This window comes from Hyla sarda, chromosome 4 (genome assembly GCF_029499605.1).
Source record: "Hyla sarda isolate aHylSar1 chromosome 4, aHylSar1.hap1, whole genome shotgun sequence".
Taxonomy (NCBI): Eukaryota; Metazoa; Chordata; class Amphibia; order Anura; family Hylidae; genus Hyla; species Hyla sarda.
Window position 1 is genome coordinate 242675285 of NC_079192.1, and position 25500 is coordinate 242700784.

The 25500-nt window shown below is 39.1% G+C and overlaps 1 protein-coding gene across 5 annotated transcripts in view; it reads left to right on the forward strand.

Moving 5' to 3' along the window:
• The window catches only part of ANKRD26 (ankyrin repeat domain containing 26), a 95998-nt gene that overhangs the window by 12343 nt on the left and 58155 nt on the right, over positions 1–25500 (forward strand). For 4 of the 5 annotated variants that reach the window (XM_056573834.1, XM_056573836.1, XM_056573835.1 and 1 more), the window contains exons 2-18: positions 715–829; positions 902–1075; positions 5231–5337; positions 8565–8702; positions 9125–9285; positions 12349–12385; positions 13005–13068; positions 13578–13626; positions 13714–13946; positions 17540–17654; positions 19222–19283; positions 22193–22289; positions 23269–23343; positions 23502–23548; positions 24086–24158; positions 24242–24286; positions 24676–24942. In XM_056573834.1, the coding sequence (XP_056429809.1) occupies positions 715–829; positions 902–1075; positions 5231–5337; positions 8565–8702; positions 9125–9285; positions 12349–12385; positions 13005–13068; positions 13578–13626; positions 13714–13946; positions 17540–17654; positions 19222–19283; positions 22193–22289; positions 23269–23343; positions 23502–23548; positions 24086–24158; positions 24242–24286; positions 24676–24942 (1859 nt within the window). The remainder of the gene's footprint in view (positions 1–714; positions 830–901; positions 1076–5230; positions 5338–8564; positions 8703–9124; positions 9286–12348; positions 12386–13004; positions 13069–13577; positions 13627–13713; positions 13947–17539; positions 17655–19221; positions 19284–22192; positions 22290–23268; positions 23344–23501; positions 23549–24085; positions 24159–24241; positions 24287–24675; positions 24943–25500) is intronic. The other variant, XM_056573837.1, reaches the window with a different exon arrangement.

The window sequence follows — 25500 nt, forward strand, 5'->3', positions numbered from 1 at the left end:
ACATCATTTTTTTACATCCACATTATAATATATGAGTCCAAATAGAGTTGTAGCTGGGCACTGCCCATGTGTTATCTGCAGATATAGATGTCACTGAGGCTAAATGGGAGTAAGCATCGATGGCAATTCAGGACCTAATATGGTGCTACACGGCTAGTGACAAGCACAACATAATTTCATAAAGAAAAAGAAAAGATCGGAGCACTCACCATTGAATCCTCATGCATAAGTTTATTCAAAGTTCAAGCGCAGAACATTTAAAAAAACATTACCCCCGTGTCACAAGCAGAGCTAGGATGGCAGGAGTGTGCACCTGGACGACAGCTGCTGTTTCACGCTGCTAGGCGTTTCCTCAGGCCCCCGGTGACCTAGCGGCGTAAAACAGCGGCTGTCGTTCGGGTGCACACTCCTGACATCCTAGCTCTGCTCGTGACAAGGGGGTAATGTTTTTTTAATTGTTCTGCTCTTGAACTTTGAATAAACTTATGCATCAGGATTCCATGGTGAGTGCTCCTATCTTTCCTTTTTCTATATGAAATCGCATTATAATATATGCTTGGCGGACAGATAACTGAATACAAGAAGATATTGCTCCCGTATATTGCTCCTATGCATCTAATGCAAATCTTTATTATGTGCTGTTATGGAGATTTACAATCTCACAATTTTATGATCTTACTGTTTCTGAGTAAATGTTCTTTTGTTTTTTTTTAGGACACCTTTGCATCTCGCTTGTGCAAATGGACATCTGGACGTGGTGAAACTGTTAGTAGAAAACAAGGCAAAGTTAAATGTCTGTGACACTGCCAATCGTACTCCATTAATGAAGGTGGGTGTAAGCAAATGGTGCACAATTCTAATGTAACACCTGAGAATGCTTAAATGCTGTTTCTGTCATTAGGCTATACAGTGTCAACATGAATCGTGTGCAACCCTTTTACTAGAACATCAAGCTGATCCTAATGTTGTAGATGTCAATGAATATGCTGCACTTCATCTTGCTGCCCTTATTCCATCAATGTCTATAGCAGTTCAGCTGCTTGAACATGGTGCCAACATCAATGCAATAAATAAGGTAGGTAGTTTGTTACCTTTCGTCCTGTACACATTTCACAAGATGTGCTTTGGGTGGAACTGCAAAGAGTTAATCTATTTACGCTCACTCAATTTATTACTAAAGGGCCTTTTACATAGACAAATTATAAGGCAAATGAGCACACACCCTGAAACATAGTTCTCTACCATAGGCTACCGATTTATGGTCTGAAACCATTCCATGGTGCACACTTCTCTTCAGAAGAAAATGAGTTAAAGTGCTATTAGAAAGTCTATAGATTTTTTTATTTTTTTTTTTACAGCATGCAAAGACCAAACTTATTAAAGGATTAACCACTTAAGGACCAAGACCATTTTCACCTTAAGGACCAGAGCATTTTTTGCACATCTGACCACTGTCTCTTTAAGCATTAATAACTCTGGGATGTTTTTATTTTTCATTCTGATTCCGAGATTGTTTTTCGTGACATATTCTACTTTATGGTAAAAGTAAATTTTTGTAGATACTTGCATCATTTCTTGGTGAAAATTTTTAAAATTTTGCATTTTTTTTTTTTACTTTGAAGCTCTCTGCTTATAAGGAAAATGAACATCCCAAATAAATCCAATATGTCTACTTTATGTTTGCATCATAAAGTTGACATGTTTTTACTTTTGGAAGACATCAGAGGGCTTCAAAGTATAGCAGCAATTTTTCAATTTTTCACAAAATTTTTCAGGGACCAGTTCAGTTTTGAAGTGGATTTGAAGGGCCTTCATATTAGAAATACCGATTAAATGACCCAATTATAAAAACTGCACCCCTTAAAATATTCATAATGACATTCAGAAAGTATGTTAACCCTTTAGGTGTTTCACAGGAATAGCAGCAATGTGAAGGAGAGAATTCAAAATCTTCATTTTTTTTTACACTCGCATGTTCTTGTAGACCCAATTTTTGAGATTTTACAAAAAGTAAAAGGAGAAAGAGACCCCCAAAATTTGTAACCCAATTTCTCTCGAGTAATTAAATAAGGAAATACCTCATGTGAACGTTAAGTGCTCTGCGGATGTACTAGAGGGCTCAGAAGAGAAGGAACGACAATATGATTTTTGAGAGTGAATTTTGCTGAAATGGTTTTTGGGGGGCATGTCACATTTAGGAAGCCCCTATGGTGCCAGAACAGCAAAAAAAAAAAAACACATCGCACACTATTTAGGAAACTACACCCCTCAAGGCACGTAACAAGGGGTACAGTGAGCCTTTACACCCCACCGGTGTTTGAACTATTTCTGCTAAAGTTGGACGTGAAAATGAAAAATTTGATTTATGTTTTTATTTTATTTTTTTACAAAAATGCTGGTGTTACCCTAAATTTTTCATTTTCACAAGGGGTAATAGGAGAAAAATCCTCCCAAAATGTGTATCCCCATGAAAAACCAGTGTGCCTCCAGCTGTTGCAAAGCTAAAACTCCCAGCATGCACTGACAGACCATACATGCTAGGAGTTGTAGTTATGCAACAGCTGGAGGCACATTGGTTGCGAAACACTGAGAGTTTGTTACTTAACTCAGTGTTTTGCCTCCAGCTGTTGCAAAACTACAACTCCCAGCATGTATTGTCTGTCAGTGCATGCTGGGAGTTGTAGCTTTGCAACAGCTGGAGGCACACGTTGCGAAACACTGAGTTAGGACACAAACTCTGTTTCACAACCAGTGTGCCTTCAGCTGTTGCAAAACTGCAACTCTCAGCATACATTGACAGCCGAAGGGCATACTGAGAGTTGTAGTTTTGCAATAGCTGGAGGCACACTGCTACAACTCCCAGCATGCCCTTCGGCTGTCTGTGCATGCTGGGAGTTGTAGTTATGCAACAGCTGGAGGCGAGCGGCAGGGACCGGAGTTCCCACAGGCGTATAGGTATGCCCTGGGTCCTTAAGTCCCAGGGTGCCAGGGCATACCTGTACACCCTTTGCCCTAGATGGGTTAAAGGGATATCCCCACAAATACCCACAATAGGGGGAAGTTGTCAACAAAGTATGCCTGGTTTCATGTGCCACAAATCTTTGCGCCAGGCCTATTTCGCTTAGTTTCTGACTTCTTACAACTTTAGATTGTGCTTGTGGAGTGTGAGGGATTTGCCATGCTCCTTTGCGTGCAGTAAACTTCATGCTGAAAAAATGAAAAAGAGACTATTGGTTGGAGGGTAAATTAAACTATACACCAATTTAGACCACCAAAGTGGTCAATAGAAACCCTAATATCCCAACCACTACTGTAACGTACAAAAATAATTTTATTGAATAATATTAATAAATGATACACATTTAAAAACACAGTGCACCAGTGCCCCTAAATAATCAGTATTTTTGCCAACCAGACAGTTGGTAATAGTATTGTCTGTAGCTACATATATTGCATGGAAAGTTGGTAGACTACATCACTATACTAGGGGTACTGTGCAACTGAAGTTGAAACCACAAATACAGCCCACCTTGACATTTAACAACTGTTGTGGCTTTATCAAGAGGCTAAAGGACTATGGCAGACAGAACACTGTGAAGGGGGTTAATAGTTGATCCAGTAATCAGATGATGTCGTCAGTAGGAGGTGATTTAACCCCCTTTCACAGCGTTCTGTCATTCATAGTCCTTTAGCCTCTTAAAGGGGTGCTCCGGTAGAATTTTTTTTTTTTTGTAAATTACTTCTATTAAAAAATCTTAAACCTTCCAGTACTTATCAGCTGCTGTATATTCCACAGGAAGTTCTTTTCTTTTAGAATTTCCTTTCTGTCTGACCACAGTGCTCTCTGCTGACACCTCTGTCCATGTCAGGGACTGTCCAGAGCAGGAGCAAATCCCCATAGCAAACCTCTCCTGCTCTGGACAGTTCCTGACATCGACAGAGGTGTCAGCAGAGAGCACTGTGGTCAGACAGAAAGGAAATTCAAAAAGAAAAACTTCCTCTGTAGTATACAGCAACTGATAAGTACTGGAAGGATTAAAAGTGTTTAATAGAATTAATTTACAAATCTGTTTTACTTTCTGGCACCAGCTGATAAAAAAAAAAAAAAAATTGTCAGAAAGACTGATTATTTACACACAATAGGGCACTGATGCACTGTGTTTTTAAATGTGTGTCATTTATTAATATTATTCGATAGTTATTTTTGTACATTATATTACTGGCGTATAGTAAACTCCATGCCAGCTCTAAGACCGGTGTGTGAGACTCCCCCGAGATTGCCATAGCTGGCTCCATCAGTCCCATAGTCTTTGACTGAAGCTAAACCATGCATGATTGATCACCACTTTATTTAAACTACTCTTTCCTACAGTCCAGTGACAGAAGAAACGTGCAGCTTGGCACCTCCTTTCCCCCCAGTGAGTAGATATGTCTTTTATCCTGTGGATAAGTGAAAAATGTAAATTGTAGGGAAATCCTTTTAAACGTGCTTACAATGATGATAGGGAGAAATAATAGAAAGGACTAAACAAGGGCTAAAGATCTCAAACTTGGATCTGACCCCCACAATATGAACCAATGACATTGCCCCAATCTTGTTTATACAGTTTATCCTTTCTTTTGGCTCCGATTTACAATGCTGCCCACCGGTTCATAGGCAAACAAGGTGTTTGTGACTGGAATGTGATAGTGAGTAAGAACCATAGCCCATTGATTGTCCTTTAATTCGTCCCACTGTTTCCTTAGTCAATGATAGAGGATAACTAGTTGCTTGTCTTTTGAAGTTGTAGGTACCAGGCTTAGGTTTAAAGGTCACACTAAACCATGGTCCAGTACATCCAAATCTACTGTAAAAATCCAAGGGTTCATTACCTTTTACTCCAGACATTACCCATGGTGTGACTAGTTATATACAGTCTGGTAAATCGAAGAGCTGACAAACATGCCTGGCTAATCTTGCAGCTCAGGTTGAGACTTAAAACAGAATGATCGCTTGCATCAAATGTTTTTATGCATTTGTGCAGCTTTTCTTCTTTTATTTGGGTTAGATGTTTTTCTTTTCTTTCAAAACTGACTAGCCCACTTACTGTAAAATGATTGGAAACAGGATGATGTAATGTTTCAGTAGAAAGTAGGTCGGTAGGTATGCAGTAGAGGAGTAAGATATGGTGAAAAAGGGTTTCCAGGAGTTTGATATTTATATTTTATTGTTTGCATTATTTTCTTCTAGGATGGCTGTACACCACTTATTCTTTCTGTTACTGAAAATCATCAAGAAATGGTTGAGCTGTTAATCAAAGAAGGAGCTGATATAAATTCAAGAGACAGCAATGGAAGGTAAACATATACCTGAAAAAGTGAAGACATCTACCCAGAATATACACTTAAAAGGAAACTGAGAGCAGGGTCACCTATGACACTGTGTGTGTGTGAGGATGATCACAACGGTGTTTTTATTTTTTGCTGATGTTGCACTAAGTAGGGGATATGGACAAAAATGGTAATATGCAAAACAGTATGCTTGGTGCACTGGGGGTATTCCCTAGCCCATAAGTGCACTGCTAGGCCTGTCTGGCAGGTCCAGTAATGCCCCATAATAAATTTGCGTTACCTTACTCAGCATTGACATATTTGCTATGTGCTGTGACATCTGCTGAGGAAGAATCTGCATATTGATTATGGGTGTTTTTAGTAGACCTACCAGGCAGGCGTAGCAGTGTACTTACTTATTTGTATATTGCTATTTTTGTCCATACCTCCTAAACAGCACAGTGTATGCAAAAAATAAATACACAGTTGTGATCAGTGACGTCTGCATTACCACCCAGCAGCCGCAGGTTAGCATGGGCAGCCCTGCTGTCAGTTTCCCTACCATGGTGAAATTGCTGACTGATCTGCCAACATTATGATATATATAATTGTTTTTGCAAGAGATTCATTATAACTAAAAGGGGTATTCCAGTACCTATCCCCTATCTGTAGTGTCTGAGAGGAATTTTGACTGTTGAGACTTCCTGCGATCTCCAGAATGGGGCTCAGCCTCTCCCTGTGCAGTGGCACACACTATGCACTGTCCATGGCACTCTACTCTGGTATCACCAGCTTCCCCTAACCAAATAGGCCATCAGACACTTATCCCCTATGCTTCAGTACTTGAGTACCCCTTTAAATGGATTCTTCTCCCCTTATCAGCCCTCTGCTACTGCTGTCCAGTTCACACTTCCAGAATTACTGGTGGACAGCTGGGGTCAGAGGCAGATCATTTGCTTCCGTGTCTGACAGAGCCCAAGCTAATAGTCTATGCCTGCAACTATCAGACATAATGAATGGGCTAAGACTGATGGTCGGGGATCCTAGGTAACCAACAAACAACAAGGTGGAGAGATAAGAAGAGAGAGCTGCAGAAGTTTGCTAAATGAAGCCAATTGGAAACTTTTTTAAGTTGTCGTGCTGTACACATATAATAACAACATTAAAAAAAAGACAGGCAAATATAGAATTATGTTTTAATCATAATTTCGTAAAAAAACAGGTATTTCTATTGTTTCTATTGCTAAGTAAAAAAGGTAACTAAACCACACAGTAGACATATAAAAATGTAAAAACAGGGTGGTGGCCAACACGGGATGAGTAGTGCTGCCTCAGGGGAAAAAGACCCCAAGTATTCCCCTTCCTAAATACAGCAGCAACTCTGGTCATCCCCTTCCATAGTTTGGGTTCTTTGTGCAAGTGTTGTGTTATTGTCTGGTATTGGTTCAGTACCCATATTCACTCATTGTTTTTGCACCTTATTTGTCTGTTTTCTGGGCTATAATTTGCATATTTTATGCACCCTATTGGTTTGCATTCTTGGATTGTGTGTGATTCCTGTATGGGGACACTACATATTTTTTGGTGCGTCATAGTATGACAGCACTAGTCCACATTATGATATCTAGCACATCTATATATTGCATATATTTCTATTATTTACATGGCCACTTTTTTTTATTTATATTAATATTTTTATGAATTGCAAGTAAATTATTCTCAGCTTGGGAAGGGTGTTGTATGCTGGTCACATCCACACTGATTCTGTATGTTTTTTTTTTACCTCTTGGAGACGCAGGGTGTACAGGTACACCCTGCATCTCGTTGCTTAAGGACGCAGGGCGTCCCGTTTACCTGGTTTAAAGCATTCCCACCAGCGAAGAACAGGTTAAACCCAGTGGGTCCCGGTTGCTGCGGGCAGCCAGGACCCGCGGCTAATGGCATTAACACTTTAGTTAGTTGATTGCGGCATCTAAAGCGAAAGTAAAAGAATCCCGGCACCTCAGCAGAGCTGATCGGGACTATCGCGACAAAATCGCTAATTTTTGGTCACTTCATATACCATAAAAATATTAATAAAAAAGCCAAAAGTCTTATCAAAACAAAAATGGTACCAATAAAAACTACAGACGATGGTGCAAAAAATATGCCCTCATATAGCCCCGTATGCGGAAAGTTATAGGGGTCAGAAGATGCCAATTTTAAACATACTCATTTTGGTGCATGCAGTTTATAATTTTGTTAAATATTAAAGTAAAATAAAACCTATATAAATTGGGTATCCTTGTTACCGTATGGACCTACAGAATATAGATAAGGTGTTATTTTTACCAAGCAGTGCATTGCATAGAAACAGGAGCCCCCAAAAGTTACAAAATGGCTTTTTTTTTTTTGCCACGGGTTATATTATAAAATAAGTGATGTAATTATAAAGTACAATTGGTGAAGCAAAAAACAAGCCCATATATGGGTATGTTGGTGCAAAATTGAAAGCGTCCTTAATGTGAAAATGGGTTAAAATAGTTTTAAGTGTCTTTTTGGTCTATTGTGTGGTTTACCTTTTTGTTTATCAATATAAATCACACATTTTTTTTTACTTTTGTGTGTATGGGTCTATATTTGCCTTATCTTTCTCTTTTGTTGCTATTGCTGATCTTTGGCCAAATTTGTTGCACCCCTTCTTGTGTACCTAGGTGGTGCCCATCCTTACGTACTGCTCTACACATATAGGCATGCTTAAGGAGAAGGGTATACCCCTTTAAATATATTTCATTTTAAATCTCTGCTTAGGAGTCCAGGGGGCGGTCCTAATCAGTGATGATAGCTAACTCTGTAGGCATGCTTATATGGGGAAGGCTGACAGTCATTAGATGGGACTGCCCACTGGACTACTATTCAAAGAAAGAGCATTTCAAGAAAAAAGTTACACTGAATTCTTCCCCACAAAACTCTGCATGTATCTGCTCAGCTCCTGGTCTATTACATGCTGGTGGTAGATAAAACAGCATTTTCATAGTGACTGGTTACCTTTAAGTTTCCTTAGGTCAATATGTAAGCTGTGTTTTGAAATTTCAAAAAGGAGGGACCTTTGGAGAAAAGTTTACAGCCATCGTCTATGGGGGCTGCCGGAAATAGCTGAGCACTGTACTCAGTGGCAGTGTATACATGACTGCATCTTCATTCTCATGGAAGCTATTGTATTGCAGGGCGTTCCAGGGAGACCCCTTTCTGAGCATAATGTTTTTTCATTACAGGACATCTTTAATGATTGCAGCAAGCAATGGTCACATCGGTTTAGTGAAGTACCTACTCCAAAACAGTGCCGATAGTTCCATAAAAGATTTGACTGGCTGGACTGCTGATGACTATGCTGTCAATGATGGCCATCATGCGTAGGTTTAACATTTTGTGTTTTCGCAGTGGGGTTTTTCTTTTTGTACATTTTAATTCTATAGTAGTGTGCAGAAGTGTTACCCAGGTGGAATAGGATTTTGGGATTGGGTTTATTATGACTTTGCTCCATGATTTCATAGATTTTATGAATTTCCTTTTTTACTTTTATGCTACATATCAATCATAATAAGTAATTGTTTTCCTTTTATTTAACAGTTGCTAGTGTTGGTGTCCTCAAACCTGCAAATATTTATTTCCCTTTTTTTTATTTCATAAAGCATTTATCTTAATTTAAAATGTATATTTTTACATGGTAAATATACTGTTTTATATGCTTCTATAATGGGTTTTTTTTCCCACTGGCCCACTGTTGTGCTGACCTTTTTTTTTCTTCTTTGTCATTTTGGGTTCTCTCCTGTAGATGTTCACAGTTAATTTTTGAACATGGCTCAAGAACCAAGCACAATAACTCTTCCCCTTATTATGGAGCTAGTAAAAAGAAGGGAACATTAGGGTTTGGCAGTCCTGATAAAGCAGTGGATGGAGCATTTACTCTTGGCAGTCCAGCTACAGACAGAGAAGGTAAGACCTACACAGACTTACAATGTTAGTCAAGTCTCTCACTAAAATATAAAGCAGTAAATGTGTTTTTATTTTTTTTTTATTTTTTTAATTAGCTTTAGTAATCTTTGGTACATAAAGTGTACGAATTAGATTTTTTTCTCGCCTCCACAAGTTCTGGATTCACCTGTATGCTTCCCTGTGTGCAGTGCCGCTCAGAAGCTTAACTTTTACTATACAGTGACCCCTTGACCTACGATGGCCCCCACATACGATAATTTCAACATGCGATGGCCTCTCAGAGGCCATCGCATGTTGAAGGCAGCATCAACATACAATGCTTTTTTTATGTCGGGGCCATCGCATGAACGGCTATCCGGCAGTGCTCACTGCTTCAGCTGCCACCGGATAGCCGTTTACGGTGTCCCGTGAGCTCCGGTGATGTCTCTTACTTGCTCTCGGGGCTCCGGCGAGTCCTCTTTAGGATCCCCTGCATCGTCGGTGCTCTCCAGCGTCATCATCACGGCATCCAATAGGAGCGGCGTGCCTAGCGACGTGATGGCAGCGACGGAGCGCGCGGATGCCGGGGAAGCAGAGGCCTTGCCGGAGCGTCGGGGACGCGGCGACAGCGATGGACAGTGACATCCAGGGCAGCGGTGACGAGCGGTGACTGTCTGGAGCGGCGGGGACAGGTGAGTACAACTTCCTCTAACAGTGGTCTTCAACCTGCGGACCTCCAGATGTTGCAAAACTACAACACCCAGCATGCCCGGACGGCCAACGGCTGTCTGGGCATGCTGGGTGTTGTAGTTTTGCAACATCTGGAGGTCCGCAGGTTGTAGACCACTGTCCTATACTTTACATTGCACGGATCCCTCAACATGCGATGGTTTCAACAAACGATAGTCCGTTTGGAACGGATTACCATCGTATGTTGAGGGACCACTGTATAGGCGGAGGGGTTTTGGTTGTTATTATAGGTTGTGTATACTTTTTGAACATCATTTTTTATTCCTGCACTCTACTTATAATGGTACAAAAACTCTTTCTCTATAGGTCTGTATTAAAAAATATTTAGTTTGTATTCATCAGCTTCTGTTGTTGGTAAACTGTGAGAGAAAGAAATTGAGTGATTTATTTATTTTTTCCCTACAGCAGCCAATCGCAGCTCTGCTTTCACTTTACCAGAGCTTGTTAACTGAGCTGTGACTGGTTGCTGTGGGAAAATCACTCTACTTTTTCCTCTCTCTCTCAGGTTGATAAATCTGGGCTTTTATCACTACTTCTTTTCACTCCTGAATTAACTACTGCAGAAAAGAACGATTGTCCAGTACGGAAGCTGAAATGCAGGTGCGATCTTTTATTAGTAGACACAATACACATGGACAGGCAGTGACGCATTTTGGTCGTCTCAGCCATCTTAGTTGCACTTAGTACGACTAAGATCGCTGAGACCACCGAAACCCGTCACTGTGTCCAAGCCGTCACTGTGTCCAATGTCCATGTGTATTGCTGTCTACTAATAAAAGATCGCACCTGCATTTGAGCTTCCGCGTTGGACAATCGATCTTTTCTGCATAATGCATACAGTGAAGTCCGCACCGGTCCGTGACATGGTTGGCAAGTGGGGGTGAGCTGGCTTTTCTCCTCTATCTCCTATGAATGAACTACTACACTGATTTATGACCCCATCAAAGCTAACCTTTCATCTGATCCTAAATCAATTTTGACGCTAGCCCTGGTGAGAAGAGAGTCTGACAAGAAGCCTGTCAAATTATTGCTTCTATGATGGACTTTTGTTTAATACAGATCTATGTAGAAGGGGTTTTTTATAGCATATTAACACAGGATAACATAGAATTTTAAAAAAAAAAGTCGGGATTATTTTAAAATATAGATAGTATAATGGAAAATTTAAATAAAAATATCACCATTTAAAAATATGACCTTTAAAACATGTTTAACATAAATACTTGATTTTAACAATTGGTCATTTTACTTTTAAGTATTGAGAAGAACTTAATTTATTTTGTCTACAATTTTTTTTTTTTTTTTTTTTATGCAAACTGATTTCATCATGAAAATGTGCTGAGATTTAGGTTTAGGGGATTATGAGGTTAGGTTAGTGAACACATTAGCTCTTATTACTCAGAGCCTGATTGACAGTAAGCTGTACCTTGTCTTTTTATATTGGTTGCTTAGTTCCCATGAACGCACAGTCCACTTCTTGTAACAGCAGACAATCTGCAATCTTATTTTTTTACAACCTTAGTTTGTACAAGATCAGATTTTGTAATGTTTTTCAAACCCTTATACAGCCTAATAAATATTGTAATATTTATTATAATCTACTAAAATGTTATTGGTACCTGCTTTATAAAATTTAACATCAGGAAATAATAAAATATTATTAGAAATAATGTAGATTTGGAGCTCTGTATCAGACATAACTTAAACTATAATGTTATAACAGTATATTAACCCTTCCTGACTTTTCACATACATGTACGTCAATTGTCAGTTGGGGACGTATGGAGCAGTCTTGGGAGCTGAGCTTTCTCCATACCTTGCAGGTGTTGGCTGATCTCTGCAGCTGATACCCAGCAATAGAAGCCAGCATCAGAGAACTCCAATGCAAGCTGTTTAACCCTCTAGATGCTGCGGTTAATAGCAACTGTGGCCTCTAGCTGGTTAAAAGCCTGGTGCTGACCATGCGCAGCCTCCCCTTGCGTCACAGTCTATCCAAAAGTAGCGTTCCATTGGTGCCTGGTCATGGCGGAACAGCACTTCCTGCTTTCATATTGTCATGCAGAAAACACTTTCTGAGCCAAACAATAGCTTTTTTTCTGCATGCATGGCACATAACCAATGATGCCAGTGATTTGCTGCAGCATCACGTGCACACTGCACTTTCTGCAGGGGACACCAGAGCAGCGGGGGATTAAGGGGTGAGTGAAGGTTTTCTTTTTAATAATTACCTTGCTTCCAGCCTGTAGAGATTTTTATAACTACTGCTAAACCCCTTTATTTGCATGAACTTAACTTCAAATACTGACTTGTGGTTCTGTGTTTTGTTTTGTTCAGGAGGGAATGACCTTTCCCAAGTGGAATCTGAATCCAGGTAAGAATCCCTAACAAGTTTTACACTTCCCTATTTAGTAAACCATTGGTATGGCTTGATAGGGCACTTTGCACAGAACACACTGTCTTTTGCCGATCCGGTCCGCCACTGTCCTATAATTAGTGTTTTATTAGATAAGCTCATTTGCATGGTAGGTGCACTGGGGTGTGGTTTAATCTGTAGGTATACTAAGGCCGCCTACTCCTGTAGCCACACCCACCATCTAACTCGGTGCCACCGTTGTGCTGTGATGTCTCTCACGCACATGCAATAATCCTGATGTCTTGTTCATGCAGGGTTACTGTGCATGCGTGAGATTTCGCTTAATACTGGGAAATATATCACAGCACAAGGGTGGCTCTGTTTTAGAGGGCAGGAGTGGACGGAGTGATTCTGGCAGCCTTACCGGTGCATCTACAGATGAAACCATGCCCCCAGGGCTAGTTAGCATATGTAATAAAACGCTTATTACAGGACAGTGGCAGACTGGCATAAAAAAGAAAGTGATCAGTCAGGTCAGTGCAAAGTGCCCTATTAGGCCATACACCATTTATTGAACTGTCAAGTTCCATGAAAAATACTCTTTTAAATGTTTACATTGTTTTTTTGTTTTTTATAGCCGTGGATCTGAAGAAGCGGATTCTTGGCCTTCTGATGAAGATGACCTAGATTTTAGTCCAAAGGTATCCCTACAACACTCAAAGAATGTGTGTATAATAATTTATATTTAAAAGCTCATGGAACAATGTGCTAGAGAAGTACATGGTCTCATGCAAATATTAACACAGTCAGTCCAATTTCTTTTTCTTGTCTTTCCTCTTTAAGCCTTTAAGGACTTCTTAGGTTGTTCTTATTTCTCCTACTGTTATTTGTTCCTATGGTTTACCTTACACCTTTATGTTATCTCTTCTGCTAAGACTGTCTTATAGTTACTTCATGCCCTATTTACTTGTATTAGTATACTTTTGTACAGTTATTAAAGGGATATCCTAGCCCCAGAAACTCAGCTGCTGTCCTGGTAGTTTATGGGGATTTAGTCTATTAGGATAATAGTTTGTGTACTGTTGAAAGAATAGAAGAGTAGTTCAACTTGAAAAGGTATAAGTGGTTCTTTAATTAATGATGTTTTTGTGATAATGTTTTGCACACTTTACACATATAATATCTATTTTCTCACATGTTGGTTGTTTAGAAGACTGCCAAACCAAGTTTGACACAGCTTTTGCATACAAAGAAGAACCGTAAGTAACTAGCAGATCATTCAGCATTTTGTGACTGGACTTAATCCAAACTGCATAACTGACTTGTGTTTGTTTCTTTTGATGTAGTTATTGAAAAAGCTAGTTTTACTTCAGTACAGCCTAAAGGCTTTACTTTCGAGAGTAAATCAGATAGTGAAGAAGACTCTGTTCATAGTAGTGAAGATGATGGTGCAAACATTCAGTCCCCTCCTAAGCCTTTCCCTCAGGCCCGATCCTTTCCTGATCCTGTGTCCATTAAACCTGGCTCTTTTTCAAAATCTTCCCAGATGGCTTCTGCTTCTCTTCTCGGAGTAAATAAGGTAAAATGTTTTTTACACACTGTTACTGTTTTTTTAATTCATATTATTTTGTTTTTTTTCTGCCTGCTTGTGGACTTTTACAATTCATCAGGAAAAAACAAACCTGAGAAGCATGACAGGAAAAAGCCAATATCTGAGGGGAATAGGGACTGTGCTAAGAAGCAAGATGAGGAAGAAGAAATGCAGAATGGTGATGAAGAGTGTGAAAATGAGGAGGTGCAGAAAAGTGAAGGAGAGTGTGCGGATGAAGAGATAAAGGAGGAGGAGGAGGAGGAGGATGATGATGATGATGAAGAAGATGAAGATGAAGAAGAAGAAGAGTGTGAGGATGAAGAGATACAGAATAATGATGATGATGACGAACAAGGTGAGGAAGATGAGGAAGAATGTAAAGACTGTGAGGAGGAGGAGGAAGAAGAGGAAGAAGATCGGGAAGTTGAACAGGACAAAGATGAGGAGGAGGATGACGACGATGATGAGGAGGAAGAAAAAAATGGTGGTGATTATGGGGCTGGCATTACTGAAAATCATCAAGACAGTTCAGAAAAAGATGCTCATGTTCCAGAACATTTCGAATATACTTCTAAACTTTGCAATAATGTTGAGTCGGGAAATATAGAACTTATGAAAGATACACAGCAAAATTCCCATAATAATGCGTTACCTAGTGACAATCACAGTTACATGGAAAATTCTGCCCAGGACACTAAAGATGCCCAAGTTTGCCCTGATGCTAATGAAGTTCCGGTGTCACTTATATTTGGGTTACTTGAACATGATGATGAAGGTGGAACTTCCCCATTGGAAAGTGAAGTGACCATTTTAAAAAGCTGCTTTAAGTCAATGCAAAGTGATAAACAGGTTTCTTTTGCCAATTCAATTGAAGAATGCAATAAGAAAACAAGCAGCTGTATCCAGCCATGTATTGCCATAGACAATCTATCAAACAGTGAAGCTGCACATAATAACATTTCTCAATTTTCCTGCAAAGTAGTTGAACAAGTAGGTTCCATTATTAGCATGACCAATACAGCAGGTGATGAAGGCGTACATACTAGGGTATTTGGAGAACATGTGAGTAAACTGCTGTGCCCTTAGTTCTTTAGACAATTAGTGTGTGCTTTTCTTAGTAGGTTATAGATTTTTCTTTCTTAGTATATGTGCTGTTAGTAGTTAGTTGTTTTTTTCTCCTTTGTGATATTATTAGTGTTTAGATTTATATGTGATTTTTCTAATTTTAATATAAAAAAAGTATAGACAATTGACATTCTATATTGTTGTCTCACTTTGAGGAAAAGAAATCCCTGCCTTCCTTATTTTTTAATTTTTAAGTTAAAGGGGTTCTCTCATGAGTCATATTCATCCCAGAAGTTTAGAAATACTGTTAATATTGGTTTTAAAGTAATTCACCGTGTTCCAAGCAGAAAATAATATTTTTCATGTTTCCCTCTTGTTACTAATCTGGTTTGGCGGGACTTCCCGCACCAGGACATACATTTACATCCTGTGTATGACCGCGAGCATCGGAAGGGTGCTCGCGTCATACACGGCAGGTTCCGGCTGCTAGCAGCAGCCAAGGACCCGCCCATAATGGCGGACATCCGCGATCGCACGGATGTCCGCCATTAACCCCTCCGATGCTGTGATCAATACAGATCACGGCATCTGCGGCATTGCAGCACTTTGATTGGATGATCGGATCGCCCGCAGCACTGCCGCGGGGATCCGATCGTCCAACATGACAGCCGGAGGTCCCCTTACCTAGCTCCGGCCGTCTCCCGGGGTCTTCTGCTCTGGTTTGCGATCGAGCAGACCAGAGCAGAAGATCACCGATAATACTGAGCAGTGCTGTGTCCTATGCATAGCACTGCACAGTATTAGCAATCAAACGATTGCTATAGATAGTCCCCTATGGGGACATAAAAAGTGTAAAAAAAAAAATAAAAATAAAAAAATAAATTAAAAAAATTTTTAAATTAAAAAATAAAAAGTGAAAATCCCCCTCCCCCAATGAAAATGATAATTGTCAGTTTTTCTCATTTGACCCCCAAAAAGCATAAAACATTTTTTTTAATAAACATATTTGGTATCACCGTGTGCGTAAATGTCCGAACTATCAAAATATAATGTTAATGATCCCGTACGGTGAATGGCGTAAATGTAAAAAATTTAAAAAGTCCCAAAATGCAGCTTTTTTGTCACATTTTATAAAAATTTTTTTTTTTTTATAAAAAATGATCTAAAATTTTATATATGCAAATCTGGTATCTAAAAAAAGGACGGATGATGGCGCAAAAAATGAGCCCTCATACCGCCCTATATACGGAAAAATGAAAAAGTTATAGGTGGTCAAAATAGGGCGATTTTAGATTACTGATTTTGTACAAAAAGTTTTAGATTTTTTTTAAGCGGTACAAAAATATAAAAGTATCTAGCCATGGGTATCATTTTAATCGTATTGACCCACAGAATAAAGAACACATGTCATTTTTACCGTAAAGTGTACAGTGTGAAAACAAAACCCTCCAAAATGTGCAAAATTGTTGTTTTCATTTAAATTTCCTCCCTTTTTGGGTTTGCCGTACGTTTTATGGTAAAATGAGAGGTTTCATTACAAAGTACAAATGGTCACGCACCAAACAAGCCCTTATATGGGTCTGTAAATGGAAATATAAAGGAGTTATGGATTTTAGAAGGCGAGGAGGAAAAAACAAAAACGCAAAAATTAAATTGGCCTGCTCCTTGAGGTGAAAATGGGCTTGGTCATTAAGGGGTTAATTAGGGTCTGCACAGAATCTATCTCATTCTTCCTCTGGCAGCTAGTAATATAGGGGGAGATTTATCAAAACCTGTCCAGAGGAAAAGTTGCTGAGTTGCCTATAGCAACCAATCAGATCACTTCTTTCATTTTTGAAAAGACCTCTGAGAAATTAAAGAAGCGATCTGATTGGTTGCTATGGGCAACTCGGCAACTTTTCCTCTGTACAGGTTTTGATAAATCTCCCCCATAGTCCCAGCTTATTTGCCATGCAAAAGAAGTCTTGTCAGAACTGCCATGCTATTGCAAAGGCTCTGCTACTTCCCTGACAAGCAGGGCAGAAAGTGAACAAAGGATCAGTATGTTGGGAACTAGCGGTGGGGGGAGTGTTTGATCATTTGTGTCCACCAACACTCTTCTCAGTAGGTGGACATGCACATTGCAATACACTTTACACAATAGCTGGTGATGTAAGAAAATGTCAAAATACTTCAGCGGATAATTTTTTACACAATGCCAATGGTAAACATTTGCTGATCTATACAATGAATATGATATTAGGGACAACCCACTTTAATTCTTGCCTGGCATACATTATTAAACTGCTACTATTCTTTCTTACTTTATATGAAGTACTTTTTTCCATTTTGCTGTACTTGACATATATCAGCGGTTTCCTGTTAAAAATGGAGTTGTATGTGTTTTTAAAGTTAACAAATGTGGCTATACTTCTTGAATGTACTGTTTCAGATTACACTTTTATTTATATTACTTTTTGCACAAGTTTTATTGATGACTGCTATTCTCTTTTTTTCTTTTTTTTTTCTTTTTTTAGGATGAGTCTTTTACCGATGATGAGGTTGATGATGAAAGTGCTAAACAATCACTTAAAATAGATACTGCTCAGCCAGAAAAAGGACAAGATAATGCAGATGGTATTGGCAGAAAAGGTTTGTGTGTGTATGCTATTGTTTAACCCAAACACCAAGAATTTACTCTCTATGTATATTCTGTGGACAAGTAACAATTACAGAGCCGATTGTTCTGTGTAACAAATCCTTTGTTTGGTAAAATTCCCTCAGGCATTCCAAAATTGATTAACATTTAAAATGATATATGTGTCTTTTTCACTCCATTTTCTACCTTTATTGTATACCAATATCCGGTGTGCTAACTTTATCATATTGCCATATAATGACTAGCACATTTTTCAATAGACTGCCTTGTGAAGTGAGATTGCCTAAAATTTTTAAGACACAGAAACAATAAAAATAAATTCATCTAAAGACCCACAACACCCACACCACATCCCTTTTTGTATAAGTTTTTTGTTTCCTTTTAAAGCTCTCGTGCTATGGTTAATTTTCTAAAAAATAAATAAATAAATAAATAAAAAATACTTATGGATATGGTTCTTCCTGCCATATACACTATGCAATAGCTTCCCGCTCTGTCTCAGAGACCCATTTTTCAGGTATCTCCAGAGATGTTCATTTGGGTAAGTCAGGACTCTGGCTGGGTCACTCAAGGACATTCACAGAGTTTTCCCTGAGCCACTTCTGTATTGTATTGGCTGTTTGCTTAGGGGCATTGTCTTGTTGTTAACCTTTCGGCCCAGTCTGATGTACTCTGGATTAGATTTTCAATAATAATATCTTTGTATTTTGTTCCATTCAGCTTTCTATTAACGCTGACCAGTCTCAGTGTTCCAGCACCTATAAACACCCCCAGCCTAATGATGCAACCACCATGTTTCTCTATAGGATTGGTATTGGGCAAGTTATATGCAGTGTCTGGCTTCCTCCAGGATCTTCCAGGACCTCCAGGAGCTATGACAGAGTTCTTTGTCCCTTCTCTTACCAAGCCCCTGGTCCCTCTATTACTTAGTTTGTTGGGGCAGCCAGCTCTAGGAAGCCCTGGTTGTTACAAACTTCTTCCATTTAAGAATTATGGAGACCACTGTGTTCTGGGGAACTTTCAGTGTAGAAGAAACTTTATTTGCACCCTTCTTCAGATCTGTGCCTCCACACTATTCTGTCTCTGACCTCTACTGGGAGTTCTTTTTACCTTATGGCTTATTTTTTTGGTCTATGCAATGGCAGCTGTGAGACCTTTTACATAGAGGGTTGTGTCTTTCCACGTTATGTTCAATAAACTGATTTTACCACAGGTGACTCAAATCAAGGTGTATAAACCTCTCAAAGATTATCCATAAAATGAGAGGTCTAGAGCTGAATTCACCTGTCATAGCAACGGACTGAATACTTATGTTTGTCCATGTGAAAGATTAGTGTTTTTTTTTTTTTTTTTTAAATTAAATTGCAAAGGTTTCTAAAATTTAGTTTAAACATTTTCATTATGGGAGTGCAAATTTATGGGGGGGGAGGGGGGGGCTTGATTTTATTTTATTTTAGCACAAGACCCCAACATAACAAGATGTGAAAACTCTAAACTGCCTAATTGTACATTTTGTGGGTAATTCTGTATATAACTCATATATGTATTTTATGTTTATAGTTGCATTAATGACAGAGCTAGGATTTGAAGATGATGATGTTGAATCACCTTGGGACTCGGAGGTAGGATAGCATCATTTTAATATTTATTTTACTACTGGTTTGTGTATGTAATCTGGGCTTGTGTACCTATTATATAATGTACCATCGTTTTGGTGAGGGTAAATGATATAGTATTGTCTTCTTGACTTAAAATTACTAAAATAAGTTGTTTTATCCATAATTATTTTAATCTGGCCATTAAAAGATTTTACTTACATAGACATGTATTCACAGCAAAGAAGTTGTCCAGCATGGCGTTGTGCTGGACAACTTTTTTGCGGAAATGATTAAAATGGTATATCTTATACAGAGGTTATCTAACAATATTCCTATTGGGGTTCCAACACTTTTCCCCCATCATATATGTTCGGGAAACTCTACATAACACACATATAATGGCCAAGGTGGTCGGTCCACAAGGCAGTGCAAGTGCACTTTATCCTTCCTCCCCTTGTCACTCTAACAACCTACCCCTGTATACAAACTATTGTTTTAGATAGGAGATTTGGATTACTACAAGGGTACATTCATGCCCCCTCTTTTATAACACTGGTAGTGGACCTTTGTGGTATATTATGTTTATTAATGTTTTAATAGGCAGAAATAAATGTTTAGTTCTAATAATATTTGATGGTCAGGGGTTCATAGTCGGTTATCTGCTGTTACTAAGAAAACAGCAGGAAACTAGTTGTCCAGTCCCTTTAATATTTAAAAAAAAAATTGTTCAGAATGTTTTAAAATAATGAAAAATGTAGTACTCACCTTACCGATTCCCTGCCACCCTAGATACTGCTCTGGGCCTCTGCTACTCTGCACAGACATGTGACCACTGCAGTCAGTATCTGCTTGTAGCAGGTCACTGGAAAGCATTGAAACAGCAGGTGTCAGGGATCGGTAAGTGGGTATACTTATGACTTTAAGACAGTTGATTAGAAAAAAAATTAAAGGACTGGACAACCCCTTTAAAGTGAAGCGTACTTTGAAAGTTTGTCCTGCGCAATCTCCCACTCCAGCAGGGAAAGACTTGGTCCATGCTGGTCAGTCAGGTTGGCAAGGCAACTGTATGGAGCCCAGCAAGCTTTTTGCACAAGCCCTTTTCTAAATAATAAGACTTGTGCACAGAATTCTCTGGGTGTCGAGAGATTGCCTTTTACTGCCTATGGACTATGGGGGGGGGGGGGGGAATTCATCATTGGTTTTACCCTGGTTTTGTCGTGTACATTTGTCTCAGTTGCTCTTTTGAGACTTTTCATTGAGACTTTTGCTTTAGAAGGTTTTTCTAAAAGAACATACCAAGTCATGATTTCGGTTAATATCATGCAGTGGTAAGAAATTTATCATATGTGACTTTTCAGTTTGTCACATCTTTGGTTGCAACTGTGCTAACTTAGGTGCAAATCTACACCAGCCCTGACTTGGCTTACAAAATTGACTGTTGACAGATTGTTCATTTTGTCGCACAGGATAAAAAGTCGCACAAAAAATCGCAAAGTGGTGTACTGAAGTAAGAAATGTAATAAGCACCAGATTTATCACATGCCGACACCATGTAATAAATCTGGTGCAGGTACACCGTTCCCACTACATGAATTAATGGGGTAAAAAGACATTCACCTACACTACTCTTGATGAATTCCCCCCCTATGTCTCTCCACATTGCAACTGAAGATTGCATGGGGCATTCTTTGCAGGTACACTTTAAAGTAACTCCTGAGGAAGCCACCGTAGCTGGTGGTGAAATGCGTGGGTCCACTACTCCCTTTCCTTGGTCTATGAAGTCCCTGTAGCAGTATTGGACAGCCTTTGCACTTTAGCAGCGCCTTTTTGACACCTACAACCTAGTACATTTTTAGCACATAGTACTCTTTTGACTTATATTATTGGTTATATTGGATGTTTTTTACATGATTATTGACAGAAAAACATTTGCATTATTGTGGTAGAGCTTTAGTACATGTGTATTTAGTGTGTATATTGATACATTGTTCATCTAGATATATGATCATTCCTCCCTAATTTTTGTGGTGCAGCTGCTTAATAATAACATTTATAATTGCTTTGTATCGGGACTGCTTATATCCTTGGGGTTATTATACCCAGTATGGCGTGGTAGCATTACATTCCTCTGCTCTGGTCAACTATATTTTAAATGATTTTAATTGTTTGTATACTCATTTTGTGTGTCTGTTCTAATAAAGAATGTTTTTTATGATCTTTACAAGTGGGTTTGCATCTTCATATAGTTGTAAGCTTTTTCTTTTTTGGTCTATATGTTATGATTTTTGCAACTAGTTTGCACCCAGTGGTGTATTATTGCAGATGGTGCCCGTCTTTTTCTGTATTATCACTTTAAGGGTACGTCCACACATACACAGATTTGATGCACAGGATTTTCTGCTGCAGATTTCAATGTAAAGTGAATGACTGAGCACAGCTTCTAATCGGTAGCTACAAATTCTGTGCATCAAATCTGCGCACTATCCTGTATGTGTGAACGTACCCTAAAGTAAAAGCACCATCCATAGAAAACAGACTGTAAGTCGGCACAGCACTCCTGACCAGTCTCGGACACTGGAGTATATATCTCACTATAGCAGCATTTATTGTCCATGGAAACCAGCATACAATTGCACAGCTTTCCTAGGGTTCTCAATCCAAGAGATTTGCTACTTGTCCACAATATAGAAAACCAGTAGATGGCAATTGTAATATTTGTGAACATGCCGGTCAGATAAACCTGACAGCCCGTATGGAGATGGTTTTTATTGCACTAAAATAAATGAAGATTTTGTGCCCAAAATTTGGCTTAGTGCCATCTACTCTTATTCTGGAAAGTGGATTAAAAGTAAAAGCAGTTACCTCCCAACAAAACTTGCCGTAACCTATTTACTTTTATTTTCTGTTTTCTCTGATATTTGTTCATCAATCAGTCTAATTCAGAGAGCCCAAGAAAGCAATCCGCCAGTGAAGGAGTTTTACCATCTGTTCAAGCCCATATGCAGTGTATCTCAGAAGAATCCAATGAAGGTATGGATTCCTTTGTTTCATGCAAGAAAAATGGTAAGGGGTTATCCTGCCTTTTAAAATTTGATGGCCTATCAATATTAGATCAATCGGGACTGACTCCCAGTACCTCTGTCACAGTTGTTTGAATAGGACTTTAGCCTCTTCAGTGTTTACATCTGCTGTAAGCCTGATCTTATTTATAAATGCCATGCTGTTTGAAGCGACTGTGCAAGGTATTCCAGAGTACTGCATTACATTGCACTGCCACTACAAGTAGCAGGTATGATCAGGCTTGTAGCAAATGTAAACATTGAAAAGTACCGTGGCCTCTTCAAAGAGCTGAACAGTGGAGGTCCTTGAAATCCCTGTGGAAAGATCATCAAAAAGACTGTGAATCAATCAAGACTGCAATTTTTGGTCAATCTGCCTAAATCCAAAACTGCCTGGTTTTACCCATAACAACCAATCACATCTCAGCTTTCATTTACGAGAGCTCGTTAAGTTATGATTGGTTATTAGGAGCATGCTTATTGGCATTGCACCTTCACAAAATCCAAGACCATTAGGCCTCTTTCACATGGAGCTACATCGCTCAGTCTGTCAAGAGCTGAGACAAGCCTAAATGGATCGGTGCACAGTGGCTGTGTGTACTTGACCAGTTGACTTGCATGTTGCAGGCTACTGTGAACAATGTTTTTTTCTGCTGGCAGAGTCTCAAAGAAATTGAAAGGAGATTTCACATATATAGTGTATCTGATGAAAGCAGGTTGCTTATGTAATATATATATATATATATATATATATATATATATATACATAAAATCCAGGCTTTGACTTTTTTATTTTCTAGCTTTGGTTCGGTGGAAAGAAATATTTATTAAACACATTTTCTTAGTTATGAGCAGTGGTGAAGGAAAGTGTTCTCTTGACCCAGTGTATATGAAAAGATTGTCTGCAAATATAGGCATGTTTTGAGCTGTCAATTCTCATTCTTTACTAGATTTGTATTATTGCCCTTCTTTTCCAAAACAATCAAGAAGTTGTAAGATGCAATATGAGGACTGGCACTTAAGGGGTATGATACACTTTGTATACAGCCACATCCAGCAGCTATCTGCAGCAATAACAGATTCTGCCTTTCTGCAGTACTAATTCTCTTGCTTTGCCTGATGGTTTTTGCATGTTTTCACAATGTAATTGATGAATTATTGTGTTTTTTCCTTTTCTTTACAGAGGCGTCCGACAACAGTACAGCTGAAAAAGAACTGCAAATGGAAAAGGTATCAAAATCTGTAGTTTGATCTTTTTACTTAAAGGACAACTGCAGCGGAAAACACTTATCCCCTATTCACAGGATAGGGGATAAGGGTTTTATCGCAGGGGGTCCGACCGCTGGGACCCCCCGCGGTCTCCTAAACGGGGCCCCGGCATTAGCGCTCAGTATGACGGTTACGCCCCCTCCCCGCCCCGTCCCCATACAGCTCTATGGGAGAAGCAGGGAGGCAAGAACTCTACCTCCCTGCCTCACCCATAGAGTTACATGGAGGAGGCGTGTCGGCCGCAACGTCATGCTGCGGCCAGCACGCCTCCTGCACTGGAGAGCCGTGGTCCCGTGCAGGAGATTGCGGGGGGTCCCCGAGTTTGGACCCCTTCGAGATCAAACACTTATCCCCTATCCTGTGGATAGGGGATAAGTGTTTTCATCTGCAGATGTCCGTTCAAGACATGCTTGTACACCTATGTAAACCTCTGTATGACCTATTTCCTATTTGTAAACTGCAGATTTAATATCCCTGCATGTTTTTTCTTTTCTACAGGCCCCGATTTTGCAAAGTAATAAAGACTCCGCTTCTAACTTTTTTAAGACCTCTTCCGAAAAAAATAAACCAGGTAGACCAAAGGCACTTAGCTGATCTGTTTGTGCAGCATGCTCAATATGAGGACATGTATTTAATGGTTTTTGTCACTTTTAGATGTTATGGCAGATTTGGGTCTGGATGATGCAGATGATATTGAAGGTAACGTTTAGGCAACTTCCTGTGCACTTGATTTCCCTCTATACAGAGGTTGATCAGAAGTGTGTGATGTTGGTTTTCCATACACCATTACATTTAAATTATAAGCAAAGTTCCTCCCTTTCTTTCCTTATTGTTTCTTCTAAGGTTTTTCTTATATATAATGTTTTAATAGTTATTCATTACAAGTGCTGTGGAATGTATTGGTACTACACATTTATATATTATTTTCTATTATACAAAAGTATGTAACTGTCTAGTGTGTCTGTGATAATATTTTTCTGTTATCAAATACCTAGTACATGTATGACATCCATTAATAAAAGAAATAAAATCACACTTGCATACTGTAATTTTCCCTTTATGATTTTATTTCATTTTATTGTTTTAAGATCCTTCAGACTGGGACTCAACTAGTCATTCAGTTAAAAGCACAACACAGACTTTACAAAGTGTGAATTCTCCCCACCATAAACTGAATGAACACACCTCTCCACTGACCAATCATGATAAAGTTGCATCAAAGGAAAATGCTCCTTCAGGGTTTCTATGTTCAGTACCTGAAGACAAAGTTGAAGAAGATCTAATGCAATCAAGACAAAATAATTCACAAGACATCGCCAGAAACCGGTTGGAGCAGCCTCAGAATGGCAAACTTGGTAAGTTCCTCATGGATGTTTGCAATGTCTGCTGGGATCCCAGATGCTGAATTTGCAAGGCAAAGGAAATCGGAATACATGGAATGCTATATATGGTAACAATATTTTTGGGTGCAGCAAGAAAGGGTGTAAGAGACATTGTTTTATCATATACATTTAAAAGGTTGTCATGTCAGAAAGAGAAAATGACTTGAAGCACAAAGCCAAGGATGCTTATAGCCAGGGCTGCTGTTATGTTGCTGGGCTTCTTCTCTGCCTGTACCGTCTTGCAGCCGATCCTCCAGAGTCTTGAAATAGGGATCCTCTTATGAGGTTGTTGTGAGTGGGCTCATACAGTTGTACTCAGAATACCTCATAAAGTCTAACTCAACAGAAATTCTGTATTTCATATTAATCCAGACATGTCCCCAATTTGAATGGATCACAGGGAGTCCCAGTAAATTGAATGAAGCAAGAAGGGTTAATCCAGCACTCTGCATAGTTAAATGTAATATTCTTTTTAGGAAGTAAATGACTAAGAGTATGGGCAACTTAGCCTCAAATCTGTATTCAACGCAC